The following is a 25,352-nucleotide window of genomic DNA, read 5'->3' on the forward strand; positions in this document are numbered from 1 at the left end:
TAGAGGGGGGGGATATAATTTTAGATATAGATATAGTACGGGCATGCCCTAGTCTATCTATAATTCCAGTAATCTCTGTACGTTTGTACGTTTGTACGTTTGTACGTTTGTTTGTCTGTGACCGCTGTTTCTCGACAACTACCGGTCCGATATACTTGAAACTTGCCAGGTATATTGCTGGGGACCCGAGGATGTGCCTTTTCAAGGTTTGAAATTAATCGGACAAGTACTTACCGAGCTATGGCGATTTAGCCGTTCGCCGTTCGCTTTGGCTTTGCGAATGGACCAAACCATTCATGTAAATAGAGGGGGGGGGGGGTGTTCTGTGGTCGTTCGCTTTGGCTTTGCGAATGGACCAAACCATTCATGTAAATAGAGGGGGGGGTTCTGTGGTCGTTGCGAATGGACCAAACCATTCATGTAAATAGAGGGAGGGGGGTTCTGTGGTCGTTACTGCCACGTGGTTTCAAAGTTTTTTTTTTTGTTGTTGTTGTTTGCACGCATGTTTTTTTGCACCCACGTACGGGCACGCCCTAGGATGTTTACACACACACACCCCTACACAAATTTTTTTTTTTTTTTTTTTTTGGCAAGGAACGGGCACCCACGTACGGGCACGTCCTAGTTGTAAATAACTCCATATGGGGAATAGGTGTTAACGATGACTCTATTGGTGCCATAAGTGTGATGTCATAATTCGACAGGGACAACGCTTAGTCTGATCAGTTTGAAATTTATTGAGCGTGAACTATGCAATAATTATATTAGAGAATATAAATGTATGATGTTATCGCTCACGTGGTCTGGCAGCCATATTGGATCAAAGAAAAAGAAACGTTCAAAAACAGAAGAGTTGGCTCACACCAAGTTGACTGCGAAGGGTAAGTATTCTATGAATACTATCTAGTTCGGTTTGGATTCACCTTCACAACCAACACACATCTTTGGGCGAACGTTGGAAAATAGACGTCGCGTTTGCAACCAAGAGGCAAAGTTAGGCCGATGTTGGAAAATAATCGTCGATATTGCAACCAATGGACAACGTCAAGCCAACGTTGGAAAATAAACGTCGAAATTGCAACCAATGGACAACGTCAAGCCAACGTTGAAAAAATAATCGTCGACATTGCAACCAGTGGACAACGTCAAGCCAACGTTGGAAAATAAACGTCGACATTGCAACCAATGGACAACGTCAAGCCAACGTTGAAAAAATAATCGTCGAAATTGCAACCAATGGACAACGTCAAGCCAACGTTGGAAAATAAACGTCGAAATTGCAACCAATGGACAACGTCAAGCCAACGTTGAAAAAATAATCGTCGAAATTGCAACCAATGGACAACGTCAAGCCAACGTTGGAAAATAAACGTCGACATTGCAACCAATGGACAACGTCAAGCCAACGTTGGAAAATACTGTTCTCCCCTATGGGCCGGTGCTCCTGCCTCACACCTAGCTCGGCTTCACGCTGTTGAATCCAAAGCTTTCAGAATCATTGGAATCTCCCGCGATGAAGCTATCTCTGAGGGCCTTTCACTCACTCACCGCAGGCAGGTTGGTGGTCTTTCTGTCTTCTACCGACTCCTCTCCGGCCTTGCTCCCCCAGCTCTCTCTGTGCTCTGTCCCCCAAATATTCCTACAGGTCGCACAAGATCTGCCAGCAACCCTCTGATGGTTAAACTGCCGAAATCTCGGCTCTCTGCTCACCTTCACTCTTTAATTCCTCTTTTCTCCCGCCTCTGGAACAAACTCCCACACTCCCTTCAATCCCACTCCTCCCTCCAGGTCTTTAAAACAGCTGTTCACCACCATCTCTTATCTTCCCCCATCCAAAACCTTGATCTTTTCTACCCCCACTAATTCACCCCAGATCCACCTTGTTTGAAATTCCAACTTCTTTCCTGGAAGTCCTGGCAGTGTCCATATGTTTTATACCTCTCCCACCCCCCCTTCCCATGCCTCCCCCCCCAAAGCCCTCTCCCTCCCACAGATCTCTCGATGTCTCCATGTCTCTCAGTCCCTGCTCTCAAATGTTGTTTGTGTCCTTCCCCCTCTCTCCCCATCTTGTCTACCGCTCCCGATGTTATTTGTTTTATGTGTCGGTTTGTCTGTTTGTCTTTCTGTGTGATTAATGTTCGCTCTTTCACGAGCCTCGATCTTGTATACAAAAAAAATAAAAATGGACAACGTCAAACCAACGTTGGAAAATAATCGTCGAAATTGCAACCAATGGACAACTTCAAGCTAACGTTGGAAAATGATCGTCAAAATTGCAACCAATGGACAACTTCAAGCCAACGTTGGAAAATAATCGTCGAAATTGCAACCAATGGACAACGTCAAGCTAACGTTGGAAAATAATCGTCGACATTGCAACCAATGGACAACGTCAAGCCAACGTTGGAAAATAAACGTCGAAATTGCAACCAATGGACAACGTCAAGCCAACGTTGGAAAATGATCGTCGAAATTGCAACCATTGGACAACGTCAAGCCAACGTTGGAAAATAAACGTCGAAATTGCAACCAATGGACAACTTCAAGCCAACATTGGAAAATAATCGTCGAAATTGCAACCAATGGACAACGTCAAGCCAACGTTGGAAAATAATTGTCGAAATTGCAACCAATGGACAACGTCAAGCCAACGTTGGAAAATAATCGTCGAAATTGCAACCAATGGACAACGTCAAGCCAACGTTGGAAAATAAACGTCGACATTGCAACCAATGGACAATGTCAAGCCAACGTTGGAAAATAATCGTCGAATTGCAACGTCAAGCCAACATTGAAAAATAAACGTCGAAATTGCAACCAATGGACAACGTCAAGCCAACGTTGGGAAATAAACGTCGATATTGCAACCAATGGACAACGTCAAGCCAACGTTGGAAAATAATCGTCGAAATTGCAACCAATGGACAACGTAAAGCCAACGTTGAAAAATAAACGTCGAAATTGCAACCAATGGATAACTTCATGCCAACGTTGGGAAATAAACGTCGACATTGCAACCAATGGACAACGTCAAGCCAACGTTGGGAAATAAACGTCGACATTGCAACCAATGGACAACGTCAAGCCAACGTTGGGAAATAAACGTCGACATTGCAACCAATGGACAACGTCAAGCCAACGTTGGGAAATAAACGTCGAAATTGCAACCAATGGATAACTTCAAGCCAACGTTGGGAAATAAACGTCGACATTGCAACCAATGGACAACGTCAAGCCAACGTTGGGAAATAAACGTCGACATTGCAACCAATGGACAACGTCAAGCCAACGTTGGAAAATAATCGTCGAAATTGCAACCAATGGACAACGTCAAGCCAACGTTGGAAAATAATCGTCGAAATTGCAACCAATGGACAACGTCAAGCCAACGTTGGAAAATGATCGTCAAAATTGCAACCAAGGGACAACTTCAAGCCAACGTTGGAAAATAATCGTCGAAATTGCAACCAATGGACAACGCCAAGCCAACGTTGGAAAATAAACGTCGAAATTGCAACCAATGGACAACGTCAAGCCAACGGTGGAAAGTGATCGTAAAATTGCAACCAATGGACAACTTCAAGCCAACGTTGGAAAATAAACGTCGATATTGCAACCAATGCCCTCTCCTCTGCTTTTCCCAGTCTTTTCACCCCATAGCCTACTTCCTTGTGTAAATCTCAACTCCAAAAAACAACAACAACAAAAAAAACATTTCCTTCTCTGATCTTATTCTTTGTTCTCATTCGTTTATTCGTTCGTTCGTTCTTCGACCACGTGTTTCTCCCCCATTTCCCCAGATAGTTTTCACTGTTATTAACCTTACAATGTTTACACTTTCCCCTCAAGTTCTGTATTCCGTCGTATATTATAACACCTTTTTCTTCTTCTTTAAAAGGCTGCTTTCGACTTGCTCACCAAATGTATTCATCCCAAAAAAAAATTCCATCTCTTATAGTGCCTCTTTTCTACATTCCCTAAACTCTCCTGCACTCCATCCTCCATCCAGCGTCCTTAAATGTATTTTTGACTCGAAGGTCACAAGAAACACATTTTGCAATAAATGTTCGTTTCCCATTAATCGTACACTTTCTAAAATCCAATCTCACCCCTCCCCTCCAAATCTTCCCCATAACCCCTCCCCTCCAAATCTTCCCCATCACCCCTCCCCTCCAAATCTTCCCCATCACCCATCCCTTTCAAATCTTCCCCCTTTCCCCTCCCCTCCTAATCCTCCCCATCACCCATCCCTTTCAAATCTCCCCCCTTGCCCCCTCCCTCCTAAACTACCCCCTCACCCCTCCCCTCCAAGACTCCCCCTCACCCCTCCCCTCCAAGACTCCCCCTCACCCCTCCCCTCCTAGACTCCTCCCTCACCCCTCCCCTCCAAATCTCCCCCATATCCCATCTCTTTCAAATCCCTCCCCTTGTCCCTTCCCTCCTAAACTCCCCCCTCGCCCTTCCCCTTCAAATCTCCCCACCCTCATTTCTTCTCAATTTCCCCCCTCTCACTCCCCCTCCTCAAAGCGTCCTCCCCGCTTCTTCCCCCTTCCAACTCTCACCTCCATTTCCCCCAACCTTCTGCCTCGCTCTTCCCCCTCCTCAAATAACACCTCATTGTGCCTCACCCAATCACCATCAAACCTTTTGTCTGCCCCATCCTTCCCTTTCTCCGAGCTATTCTGAAATCTCTGACACACCTTCAACAGCTCTCCCTACCTCTTCCACCTCTTCCACATCTTACCCTACCCCTCCTCCCCCTGATCTGTATCCGATGCTCCCCCTTCCTCTTCATTAACGGTATGGACCTCAAACATCCGGGGCCTTCGTTCAAACTTAACTGATCTCTCCATACAGGTTGCTTCTGTCAAACCAGACGTGATCTGCTTAACAGAAACTTTCCTCCTTCATGATGTCTCTGATTCCTTAGTATCTCTCCCGGGTTACTCCCTCCTCCGGTATGATAGACCTGAGCCTCGTCCTGGAGGTGGGGTTGCTATCTTTATCAAAAACTCTCTTCCTCACTCGCCCTGCACTGCACTCTCTCCACCCCACCCCCAGGAATACCTCTGGCTACGGCTTCCCCTTCGCTCCCACCTCTTGTTCATATGTGTGTTGTACCGTCCACCAAACAGTGATGACTCCATCTACATCTCGCTGTCTGATAATATGGACCAACTTCTATCTACTCATCCCAACTCTCTCTTCCTCATATGTGGTGATTTCAATTGTCACCATGCCAGTTGGCTGGGTGTGGGTACCTCTCTCACCAGCCATGGCTCCTCAGCAAAGGACTTCTGCGACTCACTGGGACTGACACAATCTGTCAATTTCCCGACCCGGATCTCAGTCAACGGAGCATCTTCTCTTCTGGACTTGGTTATGACTAACTTCCCTGAAAATGTCTGCTGCTCTTCTTCTGCTCCAATCGAATCATCTGATCATGTGCTTGTTAAAATTGACATCTCTCTGACCATTCTCAGGAAGCCTGCTCAGCGTCGACGAGTCTGGCATTTCACTCAGGCCAACTGGCACGGTCTTCAAGCAGCCATCAATCATCTGGACTGGTCTCCCATCTCTACCACCTCTGACATCAACTCATCCTGGGAATTCTTCCAAAGTAAATTGCTCTCTCTCATGCACAGATTTATCCCATCTCGTCTTCAGTTGTCATACCCTTCCTCCCATCCATGGTACACGGAATCTTGTGGTGAGGCTGTTGCCCTGAAACAACTTGCTTTCGTCTCCTGGAAAGCAAATCCAACGGAAGGAAATCTCATTTCCTTTCACAAAGCCCGAAACAAGTGTGTGTCCACCCTCAGGCGAGCCAGGAAACAATATCTCTCCGTTCTCAAGACCGAACTCTCTTATCTGTCTCCCTCTTCCAAATCCTGGTGGCGTCTGGTCAAATCTGTTTCTGGTGTTTGTTCCCCCTCCATCCCCTCCCTTACCTCAAACTGCTACACAGCTGACTACGCACGTGAAAAAGCTGAATGCCTCAACTCTGTGTATGCCTCTAAATCTTGTGTCCCAAACCCATCCCTCTCTGTACCCACCATACCCAGTCGTACCCAGCTGCTCCTGGACTCCGTGTCCTTTCCTCCTGACAAGGTGGAAAAGTTTCTGTCAACCCTCGACTCTGATTCTGCAACTGGACCTGACGGCATCAGCCCACGGGTCCTAAAATCCTGTTCTTCCGCTCTTTCACTCCCTCTCTCTGTTCTCTTCACCCTCTCATTTGCTCAAGGTCAACTGCCATCTGCTTGGAAATCAGCCAACATCACCGCTTTGCACAAAAAAGGTGCAAAAACAGATCCTAGCAACTACAGACCAATCAGCCTTCTCCCTATTATCAGCAAAGTCATGGAATCCATCATTGCTTCAGATATGAAATCTTTGCTCTTCTCCAATGGCTTGATCTCTGATCATCAATTTGGTTTCAGACCAGGTCACTCTACTCTGGACATGCTGCTTCTGCTGTCTCAACAATGGATGGATGTCCTCAATGCCAAACAGGAAATTAGAGCTGTCTCCCTCGACATATCACGTGCCTTCGATACGGTCTGGCACCCCGCTCTGCTCACCAAACTCTCCTCCTTTGGTATCCATGGAAATCTCCACGCATGGCTGGCGGACTTCCTCTCTAGTCGTAGTCTACGTGTGGCCCTGAATGGGTTTCTCTCATCTCCTCTTCCTGTTCAGGCTGGAGTTCCCCAAGGCAGTGTTCTGGGCCCTGTGCTTTTTCTGGTCTTCATCAATGATCTCTCTGACTCTCTTGAAAATCCTCTCTATCTCTTTGCTGATGACTCCACTCTCTGCCGCTCCATTCCTCATCCCTCAGATCGGCAGTCTGCAGCCTCCTCACTCTCTGCAGACCTGGACAAAATCAGACTGGGCAAACAAGTGGAACATGTCTTTCAATCCTGACAAATCTCACACTCTTACGATGTCTCTCCGAAAAGACCGACTGGACAACCCTCCCATCTACTTTCTGAATAATCCTCTCCAAGAAGTTCTGTCACTCAAGCTTTTGGGTCTCACTATCTGCCATGATCTTTCCTGGGAAAACCACATTTCCAAGCTGGCCTCCAAAGCCAGTCGCCGACTGGGCATCCTCCGTCGTGCGAAGTCCTTCCTTGGCACACCTGAGCTCCTCACCACATACAAGGCTTTCATCCGCAGCTCAATGGAGTACTGCTCTCCCCTCTGGGCTGGTGCTCCTGCCTCACACCTAGCTCGTCTTCACGCTGTTGAAACCAAAGCGTTCAGAATCATTGGAATCTCCCACGATGACGCTATCTCCGAGGGCCTTTCACTTAATCACCGCAGGCAGGTTGGTGGTCTTTCCGTCTTCTACCGACTCCTCTCCGGCCATGCTCCCCCAGCTCTCTCTGGGCTCTGGCCCCCAAATAATCCTGCAGGTCGCACAAGATCTGCCTGCAACCCTCTTATGGTTAAACTGCCAAAATCAAGACTCTCTGCTCACTTTCACTCCTTCATTCCTCTTTTCTCCCGCCTCTGGAACAAACTCCCTCACTCTCTTCAATCCCACTCCTCCCTCCAGGTCTTTAAAACGGCTGTTCACCACCATCTCTTATCTTCCCCAATCCAAAACCTTGATCTTTTCTACCCCCGCTAATTTCACCCCAAATCCACTTTTTTGAGGTGACTTTTGACTTCTTTCCTGGAAGTCCTTGGTGTCCTTGCGTTTTATACCTATCCTGCCTCCCCCCAGGCCCTCTCCCTCCAAAAACATCTCCCGATGTCCCTGTTCTCAAATGTTGTGTTTGTGTGCTTCCTCCCCTTCTCTCCCCATCTTGTCGACCGCTCCCCTTTTTATATACTTTGTTTGCTTGTTTGTTTGATAAATGTTAGCTCTTTCACGAGCCTCGACTCTGTATACAAAAAATAAAAAAAATTAAAAAATGGGCAACTTCAAGCCAACGTTGGAAAATAATCGTCGAAATTGCAACCAATGGACAACTTCAAGCCAACGTTGGGAAATAAACGTCGACATTGCAACCAATGGGCAACTTCAAGCCAACGTTGGAAAATAAATGTCGAAATTGCAAAAATGGACAACTTCAAGCCAACGTTGGAAAATAATCGTCGAAATTGCAACCAATGGACAACTTCAGGCCAACGTTGGGAAATAAACGTCGACATTGCAACCAATGGGCAACTTCAAGCTCACATTGGAAAATAATCGTCGAAATTGCATCCAATGGACAACGTTAAGCCAACGTTTGAAAATAAACGTAGAAATTGCAACCAATGGACAACTTCAAGCCAACGTTGGAAAGTAATCGTCGAAATTGCAACCAATGGACAACTTCAAGCCAACGTTGGAAAATAGACGTCGCAATTGTGCAATCATTAGGCATGGTGGACCCCGACGTCAACAATGCGCTTGCGACCAATTGACTAAATGCCAATGTTGGCCCACCGGTGTTGTGTTAGCTGGGGTGCTTTCTATAGTCATGAATGAGCTTCCTACACCTCTCTACTGGCAGTTTTGCCCTCTCTTCTTGTGCAAACTCCTCCAGTTCTCCCAGATTTGAAAGGTTCCTTCTCCCAACTGCTGTTTTCAGATCTCCCCACAGGTGTTCAATGGGATTTAGATTTGGACTCATTGCTGGCCACTTCAGGACAGTCCAGCGTTTTGTCGTGAACCATCCTGGGTGCTTTTTGAAGTGTGTTTGGTGTCATTGTCCTTCTGCAAGACCCATGACCTTCGACGGAGACCCAGATTTCTGACACTGGGTTCAACATTGTGCTCCAGAATGCTTTTGTAATCTCCTGATTTCATGATGCCATGCACACATTCAAGGCACCCAGTGCCAGAGGCAGCACAGCAACCCCAAAATATCACTGAACTACCTCCATCTTTCACTGTATCCTGGTGTTCTTTTCTTTGAGGGCTTCATTTTGTTTTCTGTAAACATAGAGATGATGTGCTTTACCAAAAAGCTCTAATTTGGTCTCATCTTTCCACAGGATGTTCTCCCAGAAGGATTTTGGCTTGTTCAGGTGTGTTTTGGCAAAGTCCAGTTGGGCTTTCTTATGTCTCTCTCTCTCATCAGTGGGGTTCTCCTGGGTCTCCTACCATAGAACCCCCTTTCAATGAGTTGCGCGACAGATGGTGCAAGTTGAAACTGTCTTACCTTATGTCTGAAGGTCAGCTTGAATCTGTTTGACAGTTGATCGAGGTGCTTTCTCCACCATTAGAACAATCCTTCGCTGCAATCTTCGATCAGTTTTCTCTTGCGTCCACATCCAGGAAGGTTGGCTACAGTGCCATGGACCTTAAACTCCCTGATAACATTGCGTATTGTGGACACAGGAACATCAAGGTCTCTGGAGATGGACTTGTGGGCTTGAGAATATCCATGCTTGGCTACAATCTTGTGTCTGACCTCCTCAGACAATTCTCCGGTTTTCTTTCTTTTCTCCATGCTCATTGTGGTACACACAGTGACACAAAACAGCAGAATGACTCCTTTTCTCTATTCAAACTGGTTGAATTAGTGATTTTTATATTGCAGGCACCTGCAACAGGTGAGTTGAATTCCTCACCACAGGTGAGTTGAATTCCAAAGTAAAGGAGAATCACCTGCTTGAAATATAATTATTTCTAACAACTTCCAAAAGGTGCCAATAATATTGTCCACACCATTTTAGGATTTATGTGAGGAATAAGCTAAGATTTAGTAATTTTTTCAGCTTTTTTTGTTGTTGTTTTGTTCCACTGCAATCCAAAGAAATACATATAGTCAGGTTCACTATGTTAACAAATATAATTTCGTTCAAAATTTTGGTAGATTAGCAAAACTATACATTTCTGGAATACTCAGAGCATGAGGAATCCAAAAATTAATGTTTGCATTTCCATAGACACCTTTGCGAAAATGACACTCAGGACAGTGATGAAGAGTCAGGTTCACTATGTTAACAAATATAATTTCGTTCAAAATTTTGGTAGATTAGCAAAACTATACATTTCTGGAATACTCAGAGCATGAGGAATCCAAAAATTAATGTTTGCATTTCCATAGACACCTTTGCGAAAATGACACTCAGGACAGTGATGAAGAGTCAGGTTCACTATGTTAACAAATATAATTTCTTTCAAAATTTTGGGATTAGCAAACCCGTACATTTTTGGAATCTTCAGAGCATGGAGAATCCGAAAATCAATGTTGGCATTTGCACAGACACCTGCATGGCCGCCATTTTGGATTTTCAAAATGGCCGCCATAAAATACATATTTTGCGCTATCTCGGCTTCTAGTCAACCTAGAAACTTAATTAAATGTGCGAATCCTATGTTTTCTGGGTCAAGGAATCCAATAAAGGCCTCAGAATAGTGCTCAGGATAATAGAAAAGCAACAAACAAAGGTAATTGAAAACCATTGTCTTTATATTTGTGATATAACTGTATTACATAATACATGATATTGCAAATCCTTTGAAGTTATAGGTATGGGTTTATAAAGCAAGAGAGCAGCCTTGTTAGTATCAGATTGAACTATAAGTCCTATACACAGGATCTACTAGGTCTACACCGTTCAGGAATATGCTTTTACAGATCTTCATCACTGTCCTGAGTGTCATTTTCGCAAAGGTGTCTATGCAAATGCAAACATTAATTTTTGGATTCCTCATGCCCTGAGTATTCCAGAAATGTATAGTTTTGCTAATCTACCAAAATTTTGAACGAAAAAACATAGTGAACCTGACTAATATGTGGATATGAAAATATTTTTTCATTTCAACAATTTTCTAGAAGAAATGGTGCATTGTTTGAAAAAAGTGCAAGGGTGCTAATATTTTTGGCCACGACAGTATGTGATTGTGGTTTACATATTTTTTGACAGTTGAGATACTTGCAGTACTGGTACTTCAAAATAATTTAATACTTACATTATTTGCTAACTGGTATCTCCACCCAGGTCATACTACCCTCTTAAACTTAACTAATGTATCAAACAAGCCCAGCTATGCTGCTGTTAGACTATCGGTCTTTTTTTTCCTTTTCTTTTTACCGCCGCCACCAAAGGTGGATGGAGGTTATGTTTTCACCCCTGTCTGTCTATCTGTCCGTTTGTTTGTTTGTGAACAAAATATCTCAAAGTTGTGGACGGATTCGGACGAGATTTGGCAGAGAGGTAGTGTATGTGATAAGGACGAAATGATTCGATTTTGGTGAATAGCCGGAGTCGGATCTGACTACTAGAATTTTTAAGTGATTCTTCACCATTGGGAGATATCACCAAAGTTGAATCGTTTCTTCCTTGTCACACATACAACCTGTCCACCAAATTTCGTCCAAATCCGTCCATAACTTTTTGAGATATCCTGCTATATGTTTGTTTTAGCCCCATCTCTGGTGAAGAATCACTTAAAAAATTAAACAAATCTCATATGCTAATCCATATTCAGATCTTCACCAAAATCGAATAGAATCGTCCTTGTCAGACACCCAACCTCTCCACCAAGTGTCGTCCAAATCCATCCATAACTTTTTGAGATATCCTGCTATGTATCGTTTTTGGCCCTATCTCCCAATGGTGAAGAATAAAGAATATATATACATATTCTTTATTCGTATTAGTTTAATATATATATATTCTTTATTCTTCACCATTGGGAGATAGGGCCAAAAACGATACAAAGCAGGATATCTCAAAAAATTGTGGACAGATGATTTTGATTAAATGTGATTCTGTATTGTGATTTTCTGGTCTACTCTAGGATACAAAACGTAAACTGTTCACCTGGTGGAGGTATGCTCTCTACTGAGTGCCTTTCTAGTTTTAAACTGTTTTTGTCATGTTTAGCTTAATATGAAGACGTCTGTATACAAACGGACTTGGACGGGCTATGCATTTTCAGATGCTTTCTAGTTTGCTGTTGTTTTTCTAATATTTTCTCTATTGTATCTAATGTTCATGTTCTACCATCATTTTCAGGACATCATATTGGAAGCTCTGCACACCAGATGACGCCTCAACAAATCATTGGAACTTCTTCGTCAGAAGAGGAAGATGAAGAGCCAGACATCTACACCGCAGCACCAGTGGAGAGTCAAAAGGCAGAGGCCAAATATCCTGATCATCCCACAGTGCCGACTCGACAACTGCCATATGTAGTGGATAGCGACAGTGATACTGAAGAAGTCTATGGAAGCACAATGCTTGAGCATATACCTCCTGATTTGTTGGAAGAGATGAATAAGATGGCTAAAGGAATCCAAAGAAGCTCAGAAGGCTCACCTCTGAAAGCAGTTGACGAGAAATGTGAGATGGAAGAACGGGGTAGCGGGAAGAAAGAGTTCGAAAAAGAAATGGATGTAAGCAAAAAGCAAGAAGAGGATGATGAGACTGATGATGAGGATGAAGAAGTGAAGGAACGAGATGGACAATTGCTTGAAATTATAAAAATGGCAAAAGATCCGCCAGGACGACTACCAAGCCCTCACGTCCAAGGTGCCGATGAGATGTATGAACCTGAAATTCAATGGGCAGATGTGTCATCCACAGAGTGGGCGCAGCCAGGTCTTGTGGAAAGAACCTTCCTGCAGCCAACAGCACCACAGATGCCAGATCGTGTGGAGGTGGAAGGTCAGGAAGACTTTGAAGATGTCACGAGCAGTGCAAAGGAGGAGCCAAAAATGCCAAAATATGGTAAGCCTCGTCGTTTTTGGGATTGTGGAAATCAAAGACAAAGGGTCTGCCTGAAATATTATGATCGCCTTGCTCGTTTTTTGTTTGTTCGCTACTCATTTACAGCTACTCGTTCATATCCGGTGAGCTTTCTAGTTTTCTCAGATTGCTTAATGAAAAGGCTGTTTGGTGGGTGGGAGAAGAGGTGGGGGTGGGGGGAGTGTTTTATAGTGCAGTCTGAATTGAACTCGGGCCTGTAGCTCAGATCTTCAAGATGCATGAAATTGTATTCTCGGCATCACTAAACATGCCAATTATGCTTTGAGAGAGTGCTATAAAAGCATGGGGTGGCTGAAACATTGCTTTTTTGTGCTTGGAAGTGGCGTGCATCGAGTAGTAATTAATTTTGTAAATAGATAAGCAAAAGTTTACTAATTTGCTGTGAAACAGACAGCCTGAGCCATGATGTTAACTGATAACATTAGTGGTACAGAACAGCATCTTGACACTGAAATCCGTAGCCTACAGACATCCTGGCTTCAAGAAGATTCCAGGTCTTTGGGTTTTGGGCCCTTCTGCCACAGCATTTGATTCGATGTATTCTTTGCCTGTAATCTGTCCTGTTTTCTCTCCTTTTCCTTTTTCCTTTTTTTGTTTTTGTTCCTTTATTTCCTTCCTCTCCCTCTCCCCTGCTCCCCTCCCACCTTCTCCCCTACTTTCTGCTTGCAGAACAAGGCTTGGCTTTCTCTGCCGGTGGTGGTACTATGCCTGCCATTTCATCATCTGCTCCTTTCCTTCCTCATACTTCTCCTTTTTCTGCTTCTGCTTCAAACGGGATTTCTTCACTCAACCAGACGACTCCGGTGGCTAGCATGCGGCCTAGCATCAGCTCCAGCAGCATTGAAACCGTCTCAAGTGAATCGCTAACGGAAGGTCACATATCGCCATCATTTGCGGCACAACCTTGTGCATTGCCCTTGTATGCAGCGCTTTGCTCCCAGCCCTCACTTGGTCTTGCATCAGCCGGCGACCCTGGCCATTCCTGGTTCAAAACAAATGGCGACACGTCATCCACAAGCCACACAGCGGGCTCCACCTATGATGACGGCTTCCAGAGGCCTGATTATATAAACCAATCACCAATTTGCATCATAGATGTAGAAACGAAGCACGGCGGTGAAGTACCATTGGATGTCGGGCATTTAGAGAACGTAGCTCATAAAGGTGTTGTACCAGAGTTTGTAGAGGATGACAAAATGCATGATGTGTGTCGGATGGATACGTCATCACTCCAGACTAATGTCCTTGAGGAGATTTACATGGAAAATACCATTCCGGAGCTTGGACAGAGTGTTGATGAAATAGCCAAAGTTGATACAGATGCTAAACAGATGCAGGGGTTTGCAGAGCATGCCCAGAACACATGGAAGTGTGATGAGGATCATATGATGGGCTTTACTTCTCATTTGGTGGCTTCTCCACTGACGGCCTCCTCTGTTCAACTTCCTGCAGGTATTGTTCACGGCACCCTTTACAGCTCACTCTTCCACCTTGTCTGTTTCTGACCTGAATATGCGGTGCATCTTTCATCCCTGCTTCATCTACCAATTACAGCTGTGGTCCCTGCTATTTATTCATTTCAAGTTTCCGTTTTCTGATTTTCTGACTTTTACCACTCCTAGTTTAATGATCCCAATTAATCCCACCTTACTGTGAGGACAGCTGCAGGAGGTGTTGATTGGCTCATTTTCACAAACTGACTCTTTAGGTCTGATGTGGATGGAGCTGGTCCAGGTAGCAATTTGGCATTTGGCTCAGATTTTGTTTAAAGATTGTTACCATCCACCAAGTAATACAAACAGATGGGTCCTCATGTTAATGTACATCCGATCGATGGTGGGTGCATTTTGAGATGCAGCACCCTGTCTGCAAACACCAATTCGACAGTTTCTAGTTGGGATGGGAATCAAACCCCGACGAGATAAGTGTGCTACCTCTGTATCGTCCTGTCGGATAAGAATGGGGCTCGGGCTGACAGCACTTGCATCCCCAACATCAATCTTGAACTACGAGTTGACCTCAAAAAACCTCGTGCTATTTGATGATGGATGGCTATTAATCGTTTCGGGGGGAAACATAGGTTCGCCAACAGCGATAACTTAACAATTAGCTCCAGAACGGATATATTTTAGTTTAAAATTTCATTATTCATCTCCCCCAATTCCAATACCACCTCATACCAAATTTCCAGTTTTTCCTTCCTGAGAGTTTGCCTCTGTATCCATATATTTTGTCCACCCCGTGCATCCCCTCCACAAGTCCCCCTCTATTTTGGCCTTCAACCCTGCTGTTGGTGTCCCCCCACCCATCTCTCCACTGTTGCTTTTGTTATGTTGTGTTCTCGTTCTTCCATGAGCCTTGACCTTGCATTAAAAAAGAAAAGAAAACAACATTCAATTTTAAACTTGAAAATAATCATTTGTGGAACTTCATGTGAAGGTTTGAACATTAACGAATCCAAATGGAAAGTTAAAACCCGACAGCTTTATGGAATGATTATACTGCACGCCTTTAATTATTAAGTAATAAATTGCAGTGAATCACTGGCATGTTTCATCCTCAGAGCTAAATTCGTTTATTGGAGTAATTAAATAAAAAACGTGTTCTCTTGACAAACAAACTACTATATTGGCCTCGTGAAAAAGTAAGTACACCCCATGTAAAGTTTTGACTTTTTCAACATATTTCAACATACAGCTATTTGATCTTCATTTCAACAATATTGAGAGATAAAGGTGATATAATATAACAAATATCATGAAACATTTACATTTTGTTGTCCATTGTATAATAGAAATAAACATAAATGCAAATTTCGCATGTGGAAAAAGTAAGTACACCCCTACATTTATCACTACTTCAAATACCTAAAATTAGAATCAGGTGCACCAGCTCAGGTGCAAATGATTAGAACATCGTTAGAGGGGATCTTGGAGGAACCTGTCTTATTTAAACCTCAGACATTTAGTTTGGTTTGCACTTTGTTGTTGAAGTGTGCGGCGTCACCATGCCTAGATCAAAAGAGCTCTCTGAGGCCTTCAGAAAGAAGGGTATAGATGCCTACGAGTCTGGGAAGGAATTTAAAAAGATCTCCAAACAATTTGAAATCAATCATTTGACTGTCCGGAAGGTCATCTACAAGTGGAGGAGATTCCAAACAACTGCCAAATTGTTCAGGTCAGGCCGCCCCAGCAAGTTCAGCCCGAGAGCAGACCGCAAGATGCTGAAAGAAGTCTCTAAGAACGTCAGAATGTCATCACGGAACCTACAGGTAGCTCTTGCCAATGTTGATGTCAGTGCACGAGTCTACCATGAGAAAGGCTGCACAAATTTGATCTACATGGGAGGTGTGCCAGGAGGAAACCTTTGCTGTCCAGAAAGAACATCAGGGCAAGACTAAAGTTTGCCAATGAACACCTTGGCAAAGACCAGCACTTCTGGAACAATGTGTTCTGGACAGATGAGTCAAAGGTAGAGCTATTTGGCCACAGTACCAGAAGACATGTTTGGCGAAAACCAAAGACAGCATTTGACCACAAGAACCTGATACCAACTGTAAAGCATGGTGGTGGAAATATTATGGTTTGGGGAAGCTTTGCTGTATCAGGGCCTGGGCAGCTCACCATCATAGAATCCACTATGAATTCTTCATTGTACCAAAGGGTGCTTGAGGATAATGTGAGGCCATCTGTCGGAAAGTTGAAGCTCAACCGAAAGTGGACCTTGCAACATGACAATGACCCTAAACATACCAGTAAATCCACCAAGGAATGGCTGAAAAGAAAGTAATGGAGGGTTCTGGAATGGCCAAGTCAAAGCCCAGATCTAAATCCCATCGAGATGTTGTGGGGGGATTTGAAACGAGCTGTGCATGCAAGAAACCCCTCAAACATCGCACAGCTGAAAGAATTCTGCATGGAGGAGTGGGCAAAAATTTCTCCCAGTCGATGTCAGAGACTGGTAGGCAGTTATAAGAAACGCCAACTTGAGGTTGTTTCTGCCAAAGGGGGCAATGCCACCTATTAGAGCCAAGGGTGTACTTACTTTTTCCACATGCGAAATTTGCATTTATGTTTATTTAAATTATACAATGGACGACAAAATGTAAATGTTTCATGATATTTGTTACATTATATCACCGTTATCTATCAATATTGTTGAAATGAAGATCAAATAGCTGTATGTTAAATTATGTTGAAAAAGTCAAAACTTTACATGGGGTGTACTTACTTTTTCACGTGACTGTATATATATATGTCCAAACTCCAAAACTCTGGATATCCTCAGTTGTTTTTGTTGTACACATGGTCGAGGCTCATGGAAGAGTGAGAATTTTGTTGAAAGGGAGATGCACCAACAGCAGACAATAGAAGTGAGAGTGCGATCAGCAGGAGGGGGAGAAGAACACATGGGAGTGAACAATCTGCATACAAGCTGAATGAAACACAGCACGAAGAGGAAGCAGAAAGTGGGGGATGAAACAGAAAAGGAACAAAGAGACTGACTACTAACAAACGAAAAGACGTGAGGTAGAGGGGGGAAAAAAACCACAATAATATGGAAAAAGGTAGTGTTTGGGATTGGGGTCCTTTGGGGTAGAGGAAATCATGAGTATTGATGTGGGATGACACGAGGTAGTGGTGAACAGCTGTCTTGAAGGCTTGGAGGGAAGATTGGGACAAAACAGACTGAGGAAGTTGTTTCCACAGGTGAGAGAAAAGAGGAATGAATGAGTGGAGGTGAACAGTGAGCCTGGATTTTGGGAGCAAACAAGAAGACGATTACTCGCACACCATGCGCACCCTGTTGAAACCTGGTGTTGTGGCATTTAAAAAAATCAGGAAAGTCGATGCGTTGATTGGAGGGATTGCAGATCATCAGCAAGACACTTCATCTCACAATGCAGAGAATCGCTGGGGTGTATAGATCAAAGTAGATTTGAGAATGAACGATCTCGATTAAAGTAGATCTGCATGTCGACTTGGCACATTCACAGACACACAATCCCTTCCCTTTGGAAAGGGCGAGGCTCATGATGAGTAATAGTCATTTATTTAGTGTTCTAAACTCGTTAAAGTTTCACATTTTCTCAGTTTACCCTAAAACGCCATTGACTCTTTCGTGTTTATTCCTTCACTCATCATTTTCATGTATGAACAAAATTTTCATCAACTTTATTATTTGTAAATGAACTCATCTTTCCTTGTTATTATTTTTTTGTTTTTTTTGTTTACCCTTGTATTGTTCGACACAACCTGCGCAAAATGGTTTATTTGACCTAGTCCGTATTGATAATAATTACGTCCACACATATGGTGGGAATTTTCTTTACCTTGGCATCGGCACAATATATACCCACCAGTCCGATAAAAAAAACACCTCCTTGCAGTGCAATAAATACAGAATGAATAACTCCTTTGTGGAAATCCAAACAGTAATTTATTGTCAGGGGGAAAAAAAATAATATTGTCAATATCGTGAAATTTTCAGGAAGAGCTTTATTTATTTGTGTTTTTCGACTAGACTACAACATTGTCTCTCTGAGTGTGTAATACTGCACGTTTTTCTCTCTCTGTCTTGGGATCTAATCTTTTGCTCTCTGCCTTTCCACCACCTGCACCTCTTTTTTTTTTCCCCCTTGCTCACCTGCCCTGCTGCATGCTTGCCAGACAAACCATCCAATTCTGCAAGCCTTGCTCCCCGGAATGAAACCCAGTCCGCTCCTGCAGGTCATCGCAGCGGTGGCTCTGACTCCTCGAGCTGCTCAGACGAGTCTGCTTCCTCAGACGGCTCCGCCGGCTCGGTGGTGCGAGCTGGGGTGTGGCAAGATGTGGATTCGGTCGCGGCGATGAGCGTGCCACGAGGGATGCATGAAGAACTGGATGACGACGAAGAGGAGGGAGAAGTGCAGGAAGAAAAGGAATCGAATGTAGGCAGAGATGTTGAGATGCACAGTCCCGATTCTGAGCCCTTCTTGGTGGTATGTAGAGCCGGGGAGAAAGCTGCCAATGGAGACGAGTCTCCCGAGTTGAGTGACTCTCCCAAATCTGAGCCACTCTCTCCAGGCATTGAAATCCCAGAGCGTTCCGAATTTGGACCTTTTTCGGTGCCGACGCGGGATCCCTTGGCAGGGAGTCATGCTGGACCAGAGACCGATGATTGGAAAAGCCAAGATGACGTAGAGCCAGTTATGGAGGCACCTTCAGATGTTTGCCTCGCATTAGAAGAAGCTTTACAAGAGGACAAGGGCGGACGTGATGGCTTCATGGAAACTGAAGGTTTAGCAGATCCTGGGGCTATCGCTCGAAGAGATCAAAGACCGAGGGATGAGCAGACACCTTCTTCAACAAATGTTGCCGGTAATCACCATAATCGGAGAAGAGTTTCTTGTGAAAACCACCGTAAATTGATATCTTCTTATTCGCTTTAGTTTCCAACGTTATATCAGTCCCTGTGCTTTTAGTCAACATGTAGTGAGAATTATTACTTGCAAAACGAAGATTTTTCAAGTGTATTGGTCGGTTGCGTTTGTGGTTCTGTCTGTTTGTCTGTTTGTTTGTCACCGGCCTACAGGTCACAATTTTCAACCAATATTCACGAAACTTCACCACATGGTAGAGTTGGTCAAAAGCAAGAAGCCTATTATTTTTGGGGTCAAAAGGTCAAAAGGTCAACATAGGCCAAAGGTCACCAACTTTGCTAAATTTCTAAAATCCTCAATTTTCATCCAATTGACTTGAAATTTGAAGAGGACTTGCATATCTGGTCACTGAATTCAACCACCAAATATTTTTGAGGTCAACATAGGCCACAAGGTCAACATAGGCCAAATTTCTAAAATCCTCAATTTTCATCCGATTGACTTGAAATTTGAAGAGGACTTGCATATCTGGTCAATTAATTCAACCACCAAGTATATTTGAGGTCATCATAGGCCAAAAGGTCAACATAGGCCAAGTTTTTAAAATCCTCAATTTTCATTCAATTGACTTGAAAATTGAACAGCATTTGCACATTGAGTCACTAAATAGGGAAACAAATATTTTTGAGATCAAAAGGTCAAAGGTCAACTCAAGGTCAACCTTCCAAAATCATCATTTTTCATCTGAAAAATCGTCACTTTTCTTCCTATTGACCCAAGCTTTGATCAAGATTGTCAATTTTAATCTTGATGAAATGGACAATTTGCTGTATCAATGGAATTTTTTTTCTTCGGGGTGGGGAGCAGATTTTGCAAGTATCGTGCTCCGCATGACGTTTTCTTGTTTGTCTGTTTGTTTGTCACCGGCCTACAGGTCACAATTCTAAACCGATCGACACGAAACTTCACCAAGTTGTATAGGTCGTCCCAATTGAGAAGCCTATTGTTTTTGGGGTCTAAAGGTCAACATAGGCCAAAGGTCACCAACTTTGCCAAATTTCTAAAATCCTCAATTTTCATCCGATTGACTTGAAATTTGAAGAGGACTTGCATATCTGGTCACTGAATTCAACCACCAAGTATTTTTGAGGTCAACATAGGCCAAAAGGTCAACATAGGCCATATTTATAAAATCCTCAATTTTCATCGAATTGACTTGAAAATTGAACAGCATTTGCACATTGAGTCACTAAATAGGGAAACTAACTATTTTTGAGGTCAAAAGATCAAAGGTCGACCTTACAAAATCATCATTTTCATCTGAAAAATCGTCACTTTTCTTCCTGTTGACCCGAGCAAGATTTTCAATTTTAATCTTGATGAAATGGACAATTTGCTGTATCAATGGAATTTTTTTTTCTTGGGGGTGGGGTGCGGATTTTGCAAGTATCGTGCTCCGCATGACGTCGTCTTGTTACTTGCAAAATCGAAGATTTTTCAATTATATTGGTCGGTTGCGTTTGTGGTTCTGTCTGTCTGTCTGTTTGTTTGTCACTGGCCTGCAGGTCACAATTTTTAACCAATATTCACGAACCTTCACCACGTGGTAGAGTTGGACAAAACCAAGAAGCCTATTATTTTTGGGGTCAAAAGGTCAAAAGGTCAACATAGGCCAAAGGTCACCAACTTTGCTAAATTTCTAAAATCCTCAATTTTCTTCCAATTGACTTGAAATTTGAAGAGGACTTGCATATCTCATCACTGAATTCAACCACAAATTATATTTTAGGTGAACATAGGCCAAAAGGTCAACATAGGCCAAAAGGTCAACATAGGCTAAAAGGTCAACATAGGCCAAATTTCTAAAATCCTCAATTTTCATCCAATTGACTTGAAATTTGAAGAGGACTTGCATATCTGGTCACTGAATTCAACCACCAAGTATATTTGAGGTCAACATAGGCCAAAAGGTCAACATTGGCCACATTTATAAAATCCTCAATTTTCATCCAATTGACTTGAAATTTGAAGAGGACTTGCATATCTGGTCACTGAATTCAACCGCAAATTATATTTTTGGTGAACATAGGCCAAAAGGTCAACATAGGCCAAAAGGTCAACATAGGCCAAATTTCTAAAATCCTCAATTTTCATCTGATTGACTTGAAATTTGAAGAGGACTTGCATATCTGGTCACTGAATTCAACCGCAAATTATATTTTTTGGTGAACATAGGCCAAAAGGTCAACATAGGCCAAAAGGTCAACATAAGCCAAATTTCTAAAATCCTCAATTTTCATCTGATTGACTTGAAATTTGAAGAGGACTTGCATATCTGGTCACTGAATTCAACCACCAAGTATACTTGAGGTCAACATAGGCCAAAAGGTCAACATAGGCCAAATTTCTAAAATCCTCAATTTTCATCCAATTGACTTGAAATTTGAAGAGGACTTGCATGTCTGGTCACTGAATTCAACCACGTATTATATTTTAGGTAAACACAGGCCAAAAGGTCAACATAGGCCAAATTTCTAAAATCACCAATTTTCATTTGATTGACTTGAACTTCTAAGAGGATTTATATATATGGTCACTGAATTCAACCACCATTTATTTTTGAGGTCAACATAGGCTAAAAGGTCAACATAGGCCAAATTATTAAATATCCACAATTTTCGTCCGATTGACTTGAAAATTGAACAGCATTTGCACATTGAGTCACTAAATAGGGAAAGTAACTATTTTTGAGGTCAAAGGTCAACTCAAGGTCAACCTTCCAAAATCATCATTTTCCATCTGAAAAATAGTCACTTTTCATCCTGTTGACCCGAGCTTTGATCAAGATTGTAAATTTTAATCTTCATGAAATGGACAATTTGCTGTATCATTGGAAAACTTTTGGGGGGAAGGGGCAGATTTTGCAAGTATCGTGCTACGCATGACGTCTTCTTGTTTATTTATTGGCTTTTCTGGAGCATTATTACCTCCCCCACCAAAACTGGATGGAGGTTATGTTTTCACCCCTGTCTGTCTGTTTGTCCGTTTGTGAACAAAATATCTCAAAAAGTTGTGGATGGATTCGGACGAAATTTGGCAGAGGTGTAGTGTATGTGACAAGGACGAAATGATTAGATTTTGGTGAAGATCCGGATTCCTATCTGGCTAATATAATTTTTTTAGTGATTCTTCACCATTGGGAGATAGAGCCAAAAACGATACATCGCAGGATATCTGAAAACGTTGTGGACAGATTTGGACGAAACTTGGTGGACGGGTTGTGTGTCTGACAAGGACAAATAGATTAGATTTTGGTGAAGATCTGAAAATGTATTCGGATATGAGAATTATTTAATTTTTAAAGTGATTCTTCACCATTGGGAGAAAGGGCCAAATACGATACAAAGCAGGATATCTCAAAGAGTTATGGATGGATTTGGACGAAACTTGTTGGACAGGTTGTGTGTGTGACAAGGAAGAATCGATTCAATTTTGGTGAAGATCCGGATCCGGCTCGTAGAAGTTTTCAAAGTGATTCTTCACCATTGAGTGGTATGGCCAACCATGTGGATGCTCTCTACTGAGTGCCATTCTAGTTATTTTCTGTATTCTTAGAATTCGTTGGAGGCTCCTGTGTAGTTGGTTTTTAACTTGATGGTGACGATGAGGATTTTGGCTTCGGCGTAGTGTGGTGGCCATTGGAGTATATTGTTGGTTTGGAAGGGCCAGATGGCCGTCTGACAGCGTCGGATCATATTGACATATTGAGCAAGAGCCGAACGACAGTTTGCTGCGGAGGATTTGTCCTAGAATCTCCTTGGGTGACGATCTTTCGTCGTGTGTAGGTCCATGGCGTAGTTTTGTGTCTACTGTTCCGAATGATGGCGATTAAACCAGTCGCCATCATTCGGATGGGTAGACCCCTTTGCATGCTCATTCAACACAAAAGGATAGGACCAGAGTTTGTGCGGACCCATTTGCATCGATGTTGCGCAATCACCTGCATCCATTGTTTCGCATCGGTGCCGCATATACATCCAGGTAGGCTTGCTGCAAAAAAGTGATTTCCATCAAGGGCGACGAAAATTAGACAATTGTTTTCCATTGTCTGCGCAGCCTATTGTTTTCCATTGTCTGTGCAGCCTATTGTTTTCCATTGTCTGTGCAGCCTATTGTTTTCCATTATCTGTGCAGCCTATTGTTCTCCATTGTCTGCGCAACCTATTGTTCTCGATGTTGCTAATGCATTCGGTTAGAGTCTAAGAAAGAAGAAAAATTATTCATTAGTGAAAAAAACAAAGGGTAGTGAAGATGCGATGGAGGGATGATGACGTGATCTTTGCTTTGTGAGTTTTTGTCAGGAATTCAAGACTGGTACCAACAGGGGCAACCGAGAGATGTTGAATCTAGGAAAATGAATTAAATTAGGCAAGATTAGGTGCAAATAAATATGCAAGATTTTGCCTCTTTTGGATTGAAGGCTCAAAACAATAAATAAATAAAAATTGGAGGGACATGTCTGCTTGTTGTTTTGTGTGCCATGTTGGACGCGATGCGTCAGTAGAATCCGATCGTGGCACAAAGCGACGCTCTTGTCCGTGTCCCTTGGAAATGGCGTGTTGCCCGGGATCAATGGTCGTCCCACGGGATCTCGTCGTGCGGTCTTCCTCGGGTGCTGCTTCTGGGTGCATTGCGCTGCGTCACTCCACCTTGCTTCTTGCCTGTTCTCACGCAGCCACCGAACCCACCTCTCCGCACAAAGCGACCCACCGCCTCCCCTTCATGCTCCACCCAATCACCTTAGATCTGCAGCCCATTCTCTTCCATGCGATTGGCTGCGGAATGCCTTGGCCCCGCCCTCTTTTTCATCCGTCGTGCCGCCGTGCTGCCTCGTCGCTTCTTGCCTCGGCTGCTCCTCCTTGCAGTGACCCCGGTACCTCTTTTCTGTCTTGGAGGGATCATCAAAGGCCACACACGATGGAGCCTGGAGGGCCTTCGTGGAAGTGTTGCGGTATTTACTAGGAAATCGGTGTTTTGTTTTGTTTGTTGGGTCTCTTTCTTTCTTTCTTTTTCTTTCTTTCATCGGACATTTTCAATATCATTGTAACATTGTTGAAGCTTCTGACATCCTTGGCTGCATGGATTGATCAAAATTTGTCCGGAAACGACAGTAGGGGCCATTGACAGCCTTGCAATTAATTGAGGGTCATTGTAACAATGACACAGATTATTTCCCTAATATTATGGTCATGTTTTTCGGTTTAACCTTTGCGTGCCGTGACGAGTAAGAAAAATGTTGCTTCGCTATAATAACGTCTGTAAATGTAATGTCTGGGAAGGCAATGGCAAACCACGCAGTGTAATCCTTCCCAAGGAACTGCTTCGGCAGCACCTACGCTCTGCACCACAGTATATGGTACATCAGAATCTGCAAATGGAATGTGGAACAAAGGTAAAATTAGTTTTTGGAATTGCATTATATTAATGGTTTTCAGCTGTTTTTATTTAAAATCTGTTAATCCTGAGTTAAATTTAAATTAGTAATTTGTTTTTATTATGGATATGCACTTTTATTTGAAGCACACGCCGTATACACGTGTTGGGTGTGGTCTGCGTGAACATTATGTCTGAGTGAACATTATGTCTGAGTGAACATTATGTCTGAGTGAACATTATGTCTGAGTGAACATTATGTCTGAGTGAACATTATGTCTGAGTGAACATTATGTCTGAGTGAACATTATGTCTGAGTGAACATTATGTCTGAGTGAACATTATGTCTGAGTGAACATTATGTCTGAGTGAACATTATGTCTGAGTGAACATTATGTCTGAGTGAACATTATGTCTGAGTGAACATTATGTCTGAGTGAACATTATGTCTGAGTGAACATTATGTCTGAGTGAACATTATGTCTGAGTGAACATTATGTCTGAGTGAACGTTATGTCTGAGTGAACGTTATGTCTGAGTGAACGTTATGTCTGAGTGAACGTTATGTCTGAGTGAACGTTATGTCTGAGTGAACGTTATGTCTGAGTGAACGTTATGTCTGAGTGAACGTTATGTCTGAGTGAACGTTATGTCTGAGTGAACGTTATGTCTGAGTGAACGTTATGTCTGAGTGAACGTTATGTCTGAGTGAACGTTATGTCTGAGTGAACGTTATGTCTGAGTGAACGTTATGTCTGAGTGAACGTTATGTCTGAGTGAACGTTATGTCTGAGTGAACGTTATGTCTGAGTGAACGTTATGTCTGAGTGAA

The 25,352-nt window shown here is 43.0% G+C and overlaps 1 protein-coding gene across 7 annotated transcripts in view; it reads left to right on the plus strand.

Annotated features, from left to right (window-relative positions):
- Positions 1-25,352, plus strand: part of LOC137416763 (reticulon-1-A) — a 77,099-nt gene that overhangs the window by 15,204 nt on the left and 36,543 nt on the right. For 2 of the 7 annotated variants that reach the window (XM_068102379.2, XM_068102378.2), the window contains exons 2-4: positions 11,974-12,687; positions 13,396-14,178; positions 18,396-19,085. In XM_068102379.2, coding sequence (XP_067958480.2) covers positions 12,003-12,687; positions 13,396-14,178; positions 18,396-19,085 — 2,158 coding nt within the window. In that variant the 5' untranslated portion in view covers positions 11,974-12,002. Of the gene's footprint in view, positions 1-11,973; positions 12,688-13,395; positions 14,179-18,395; positions 19,086-23,897; positions 24,099-25,352 lie in introns of those variants that run through there. The other 5 variants (XM_068102382.2, XM_078766547.1, XM_068102380.2 and 2 more) reach the window with 4 other exon arrangements.

The sequence above is a fragment of the Myxine glutinosa genome, chromosome 12 (genome assembly GCF_964187855.1).
Source record: "Myxine glutinosa chromosome 12, kmMyxGlut1.1, whole genome shotgun sequence".
NCBI classification, from domain to species: domain Eukaryota; kingdom Metazoa; phylum Chordata; class Myxini; order Myxiniformes; family Myxinidae; genus Myxine; species Myxine glutinosa.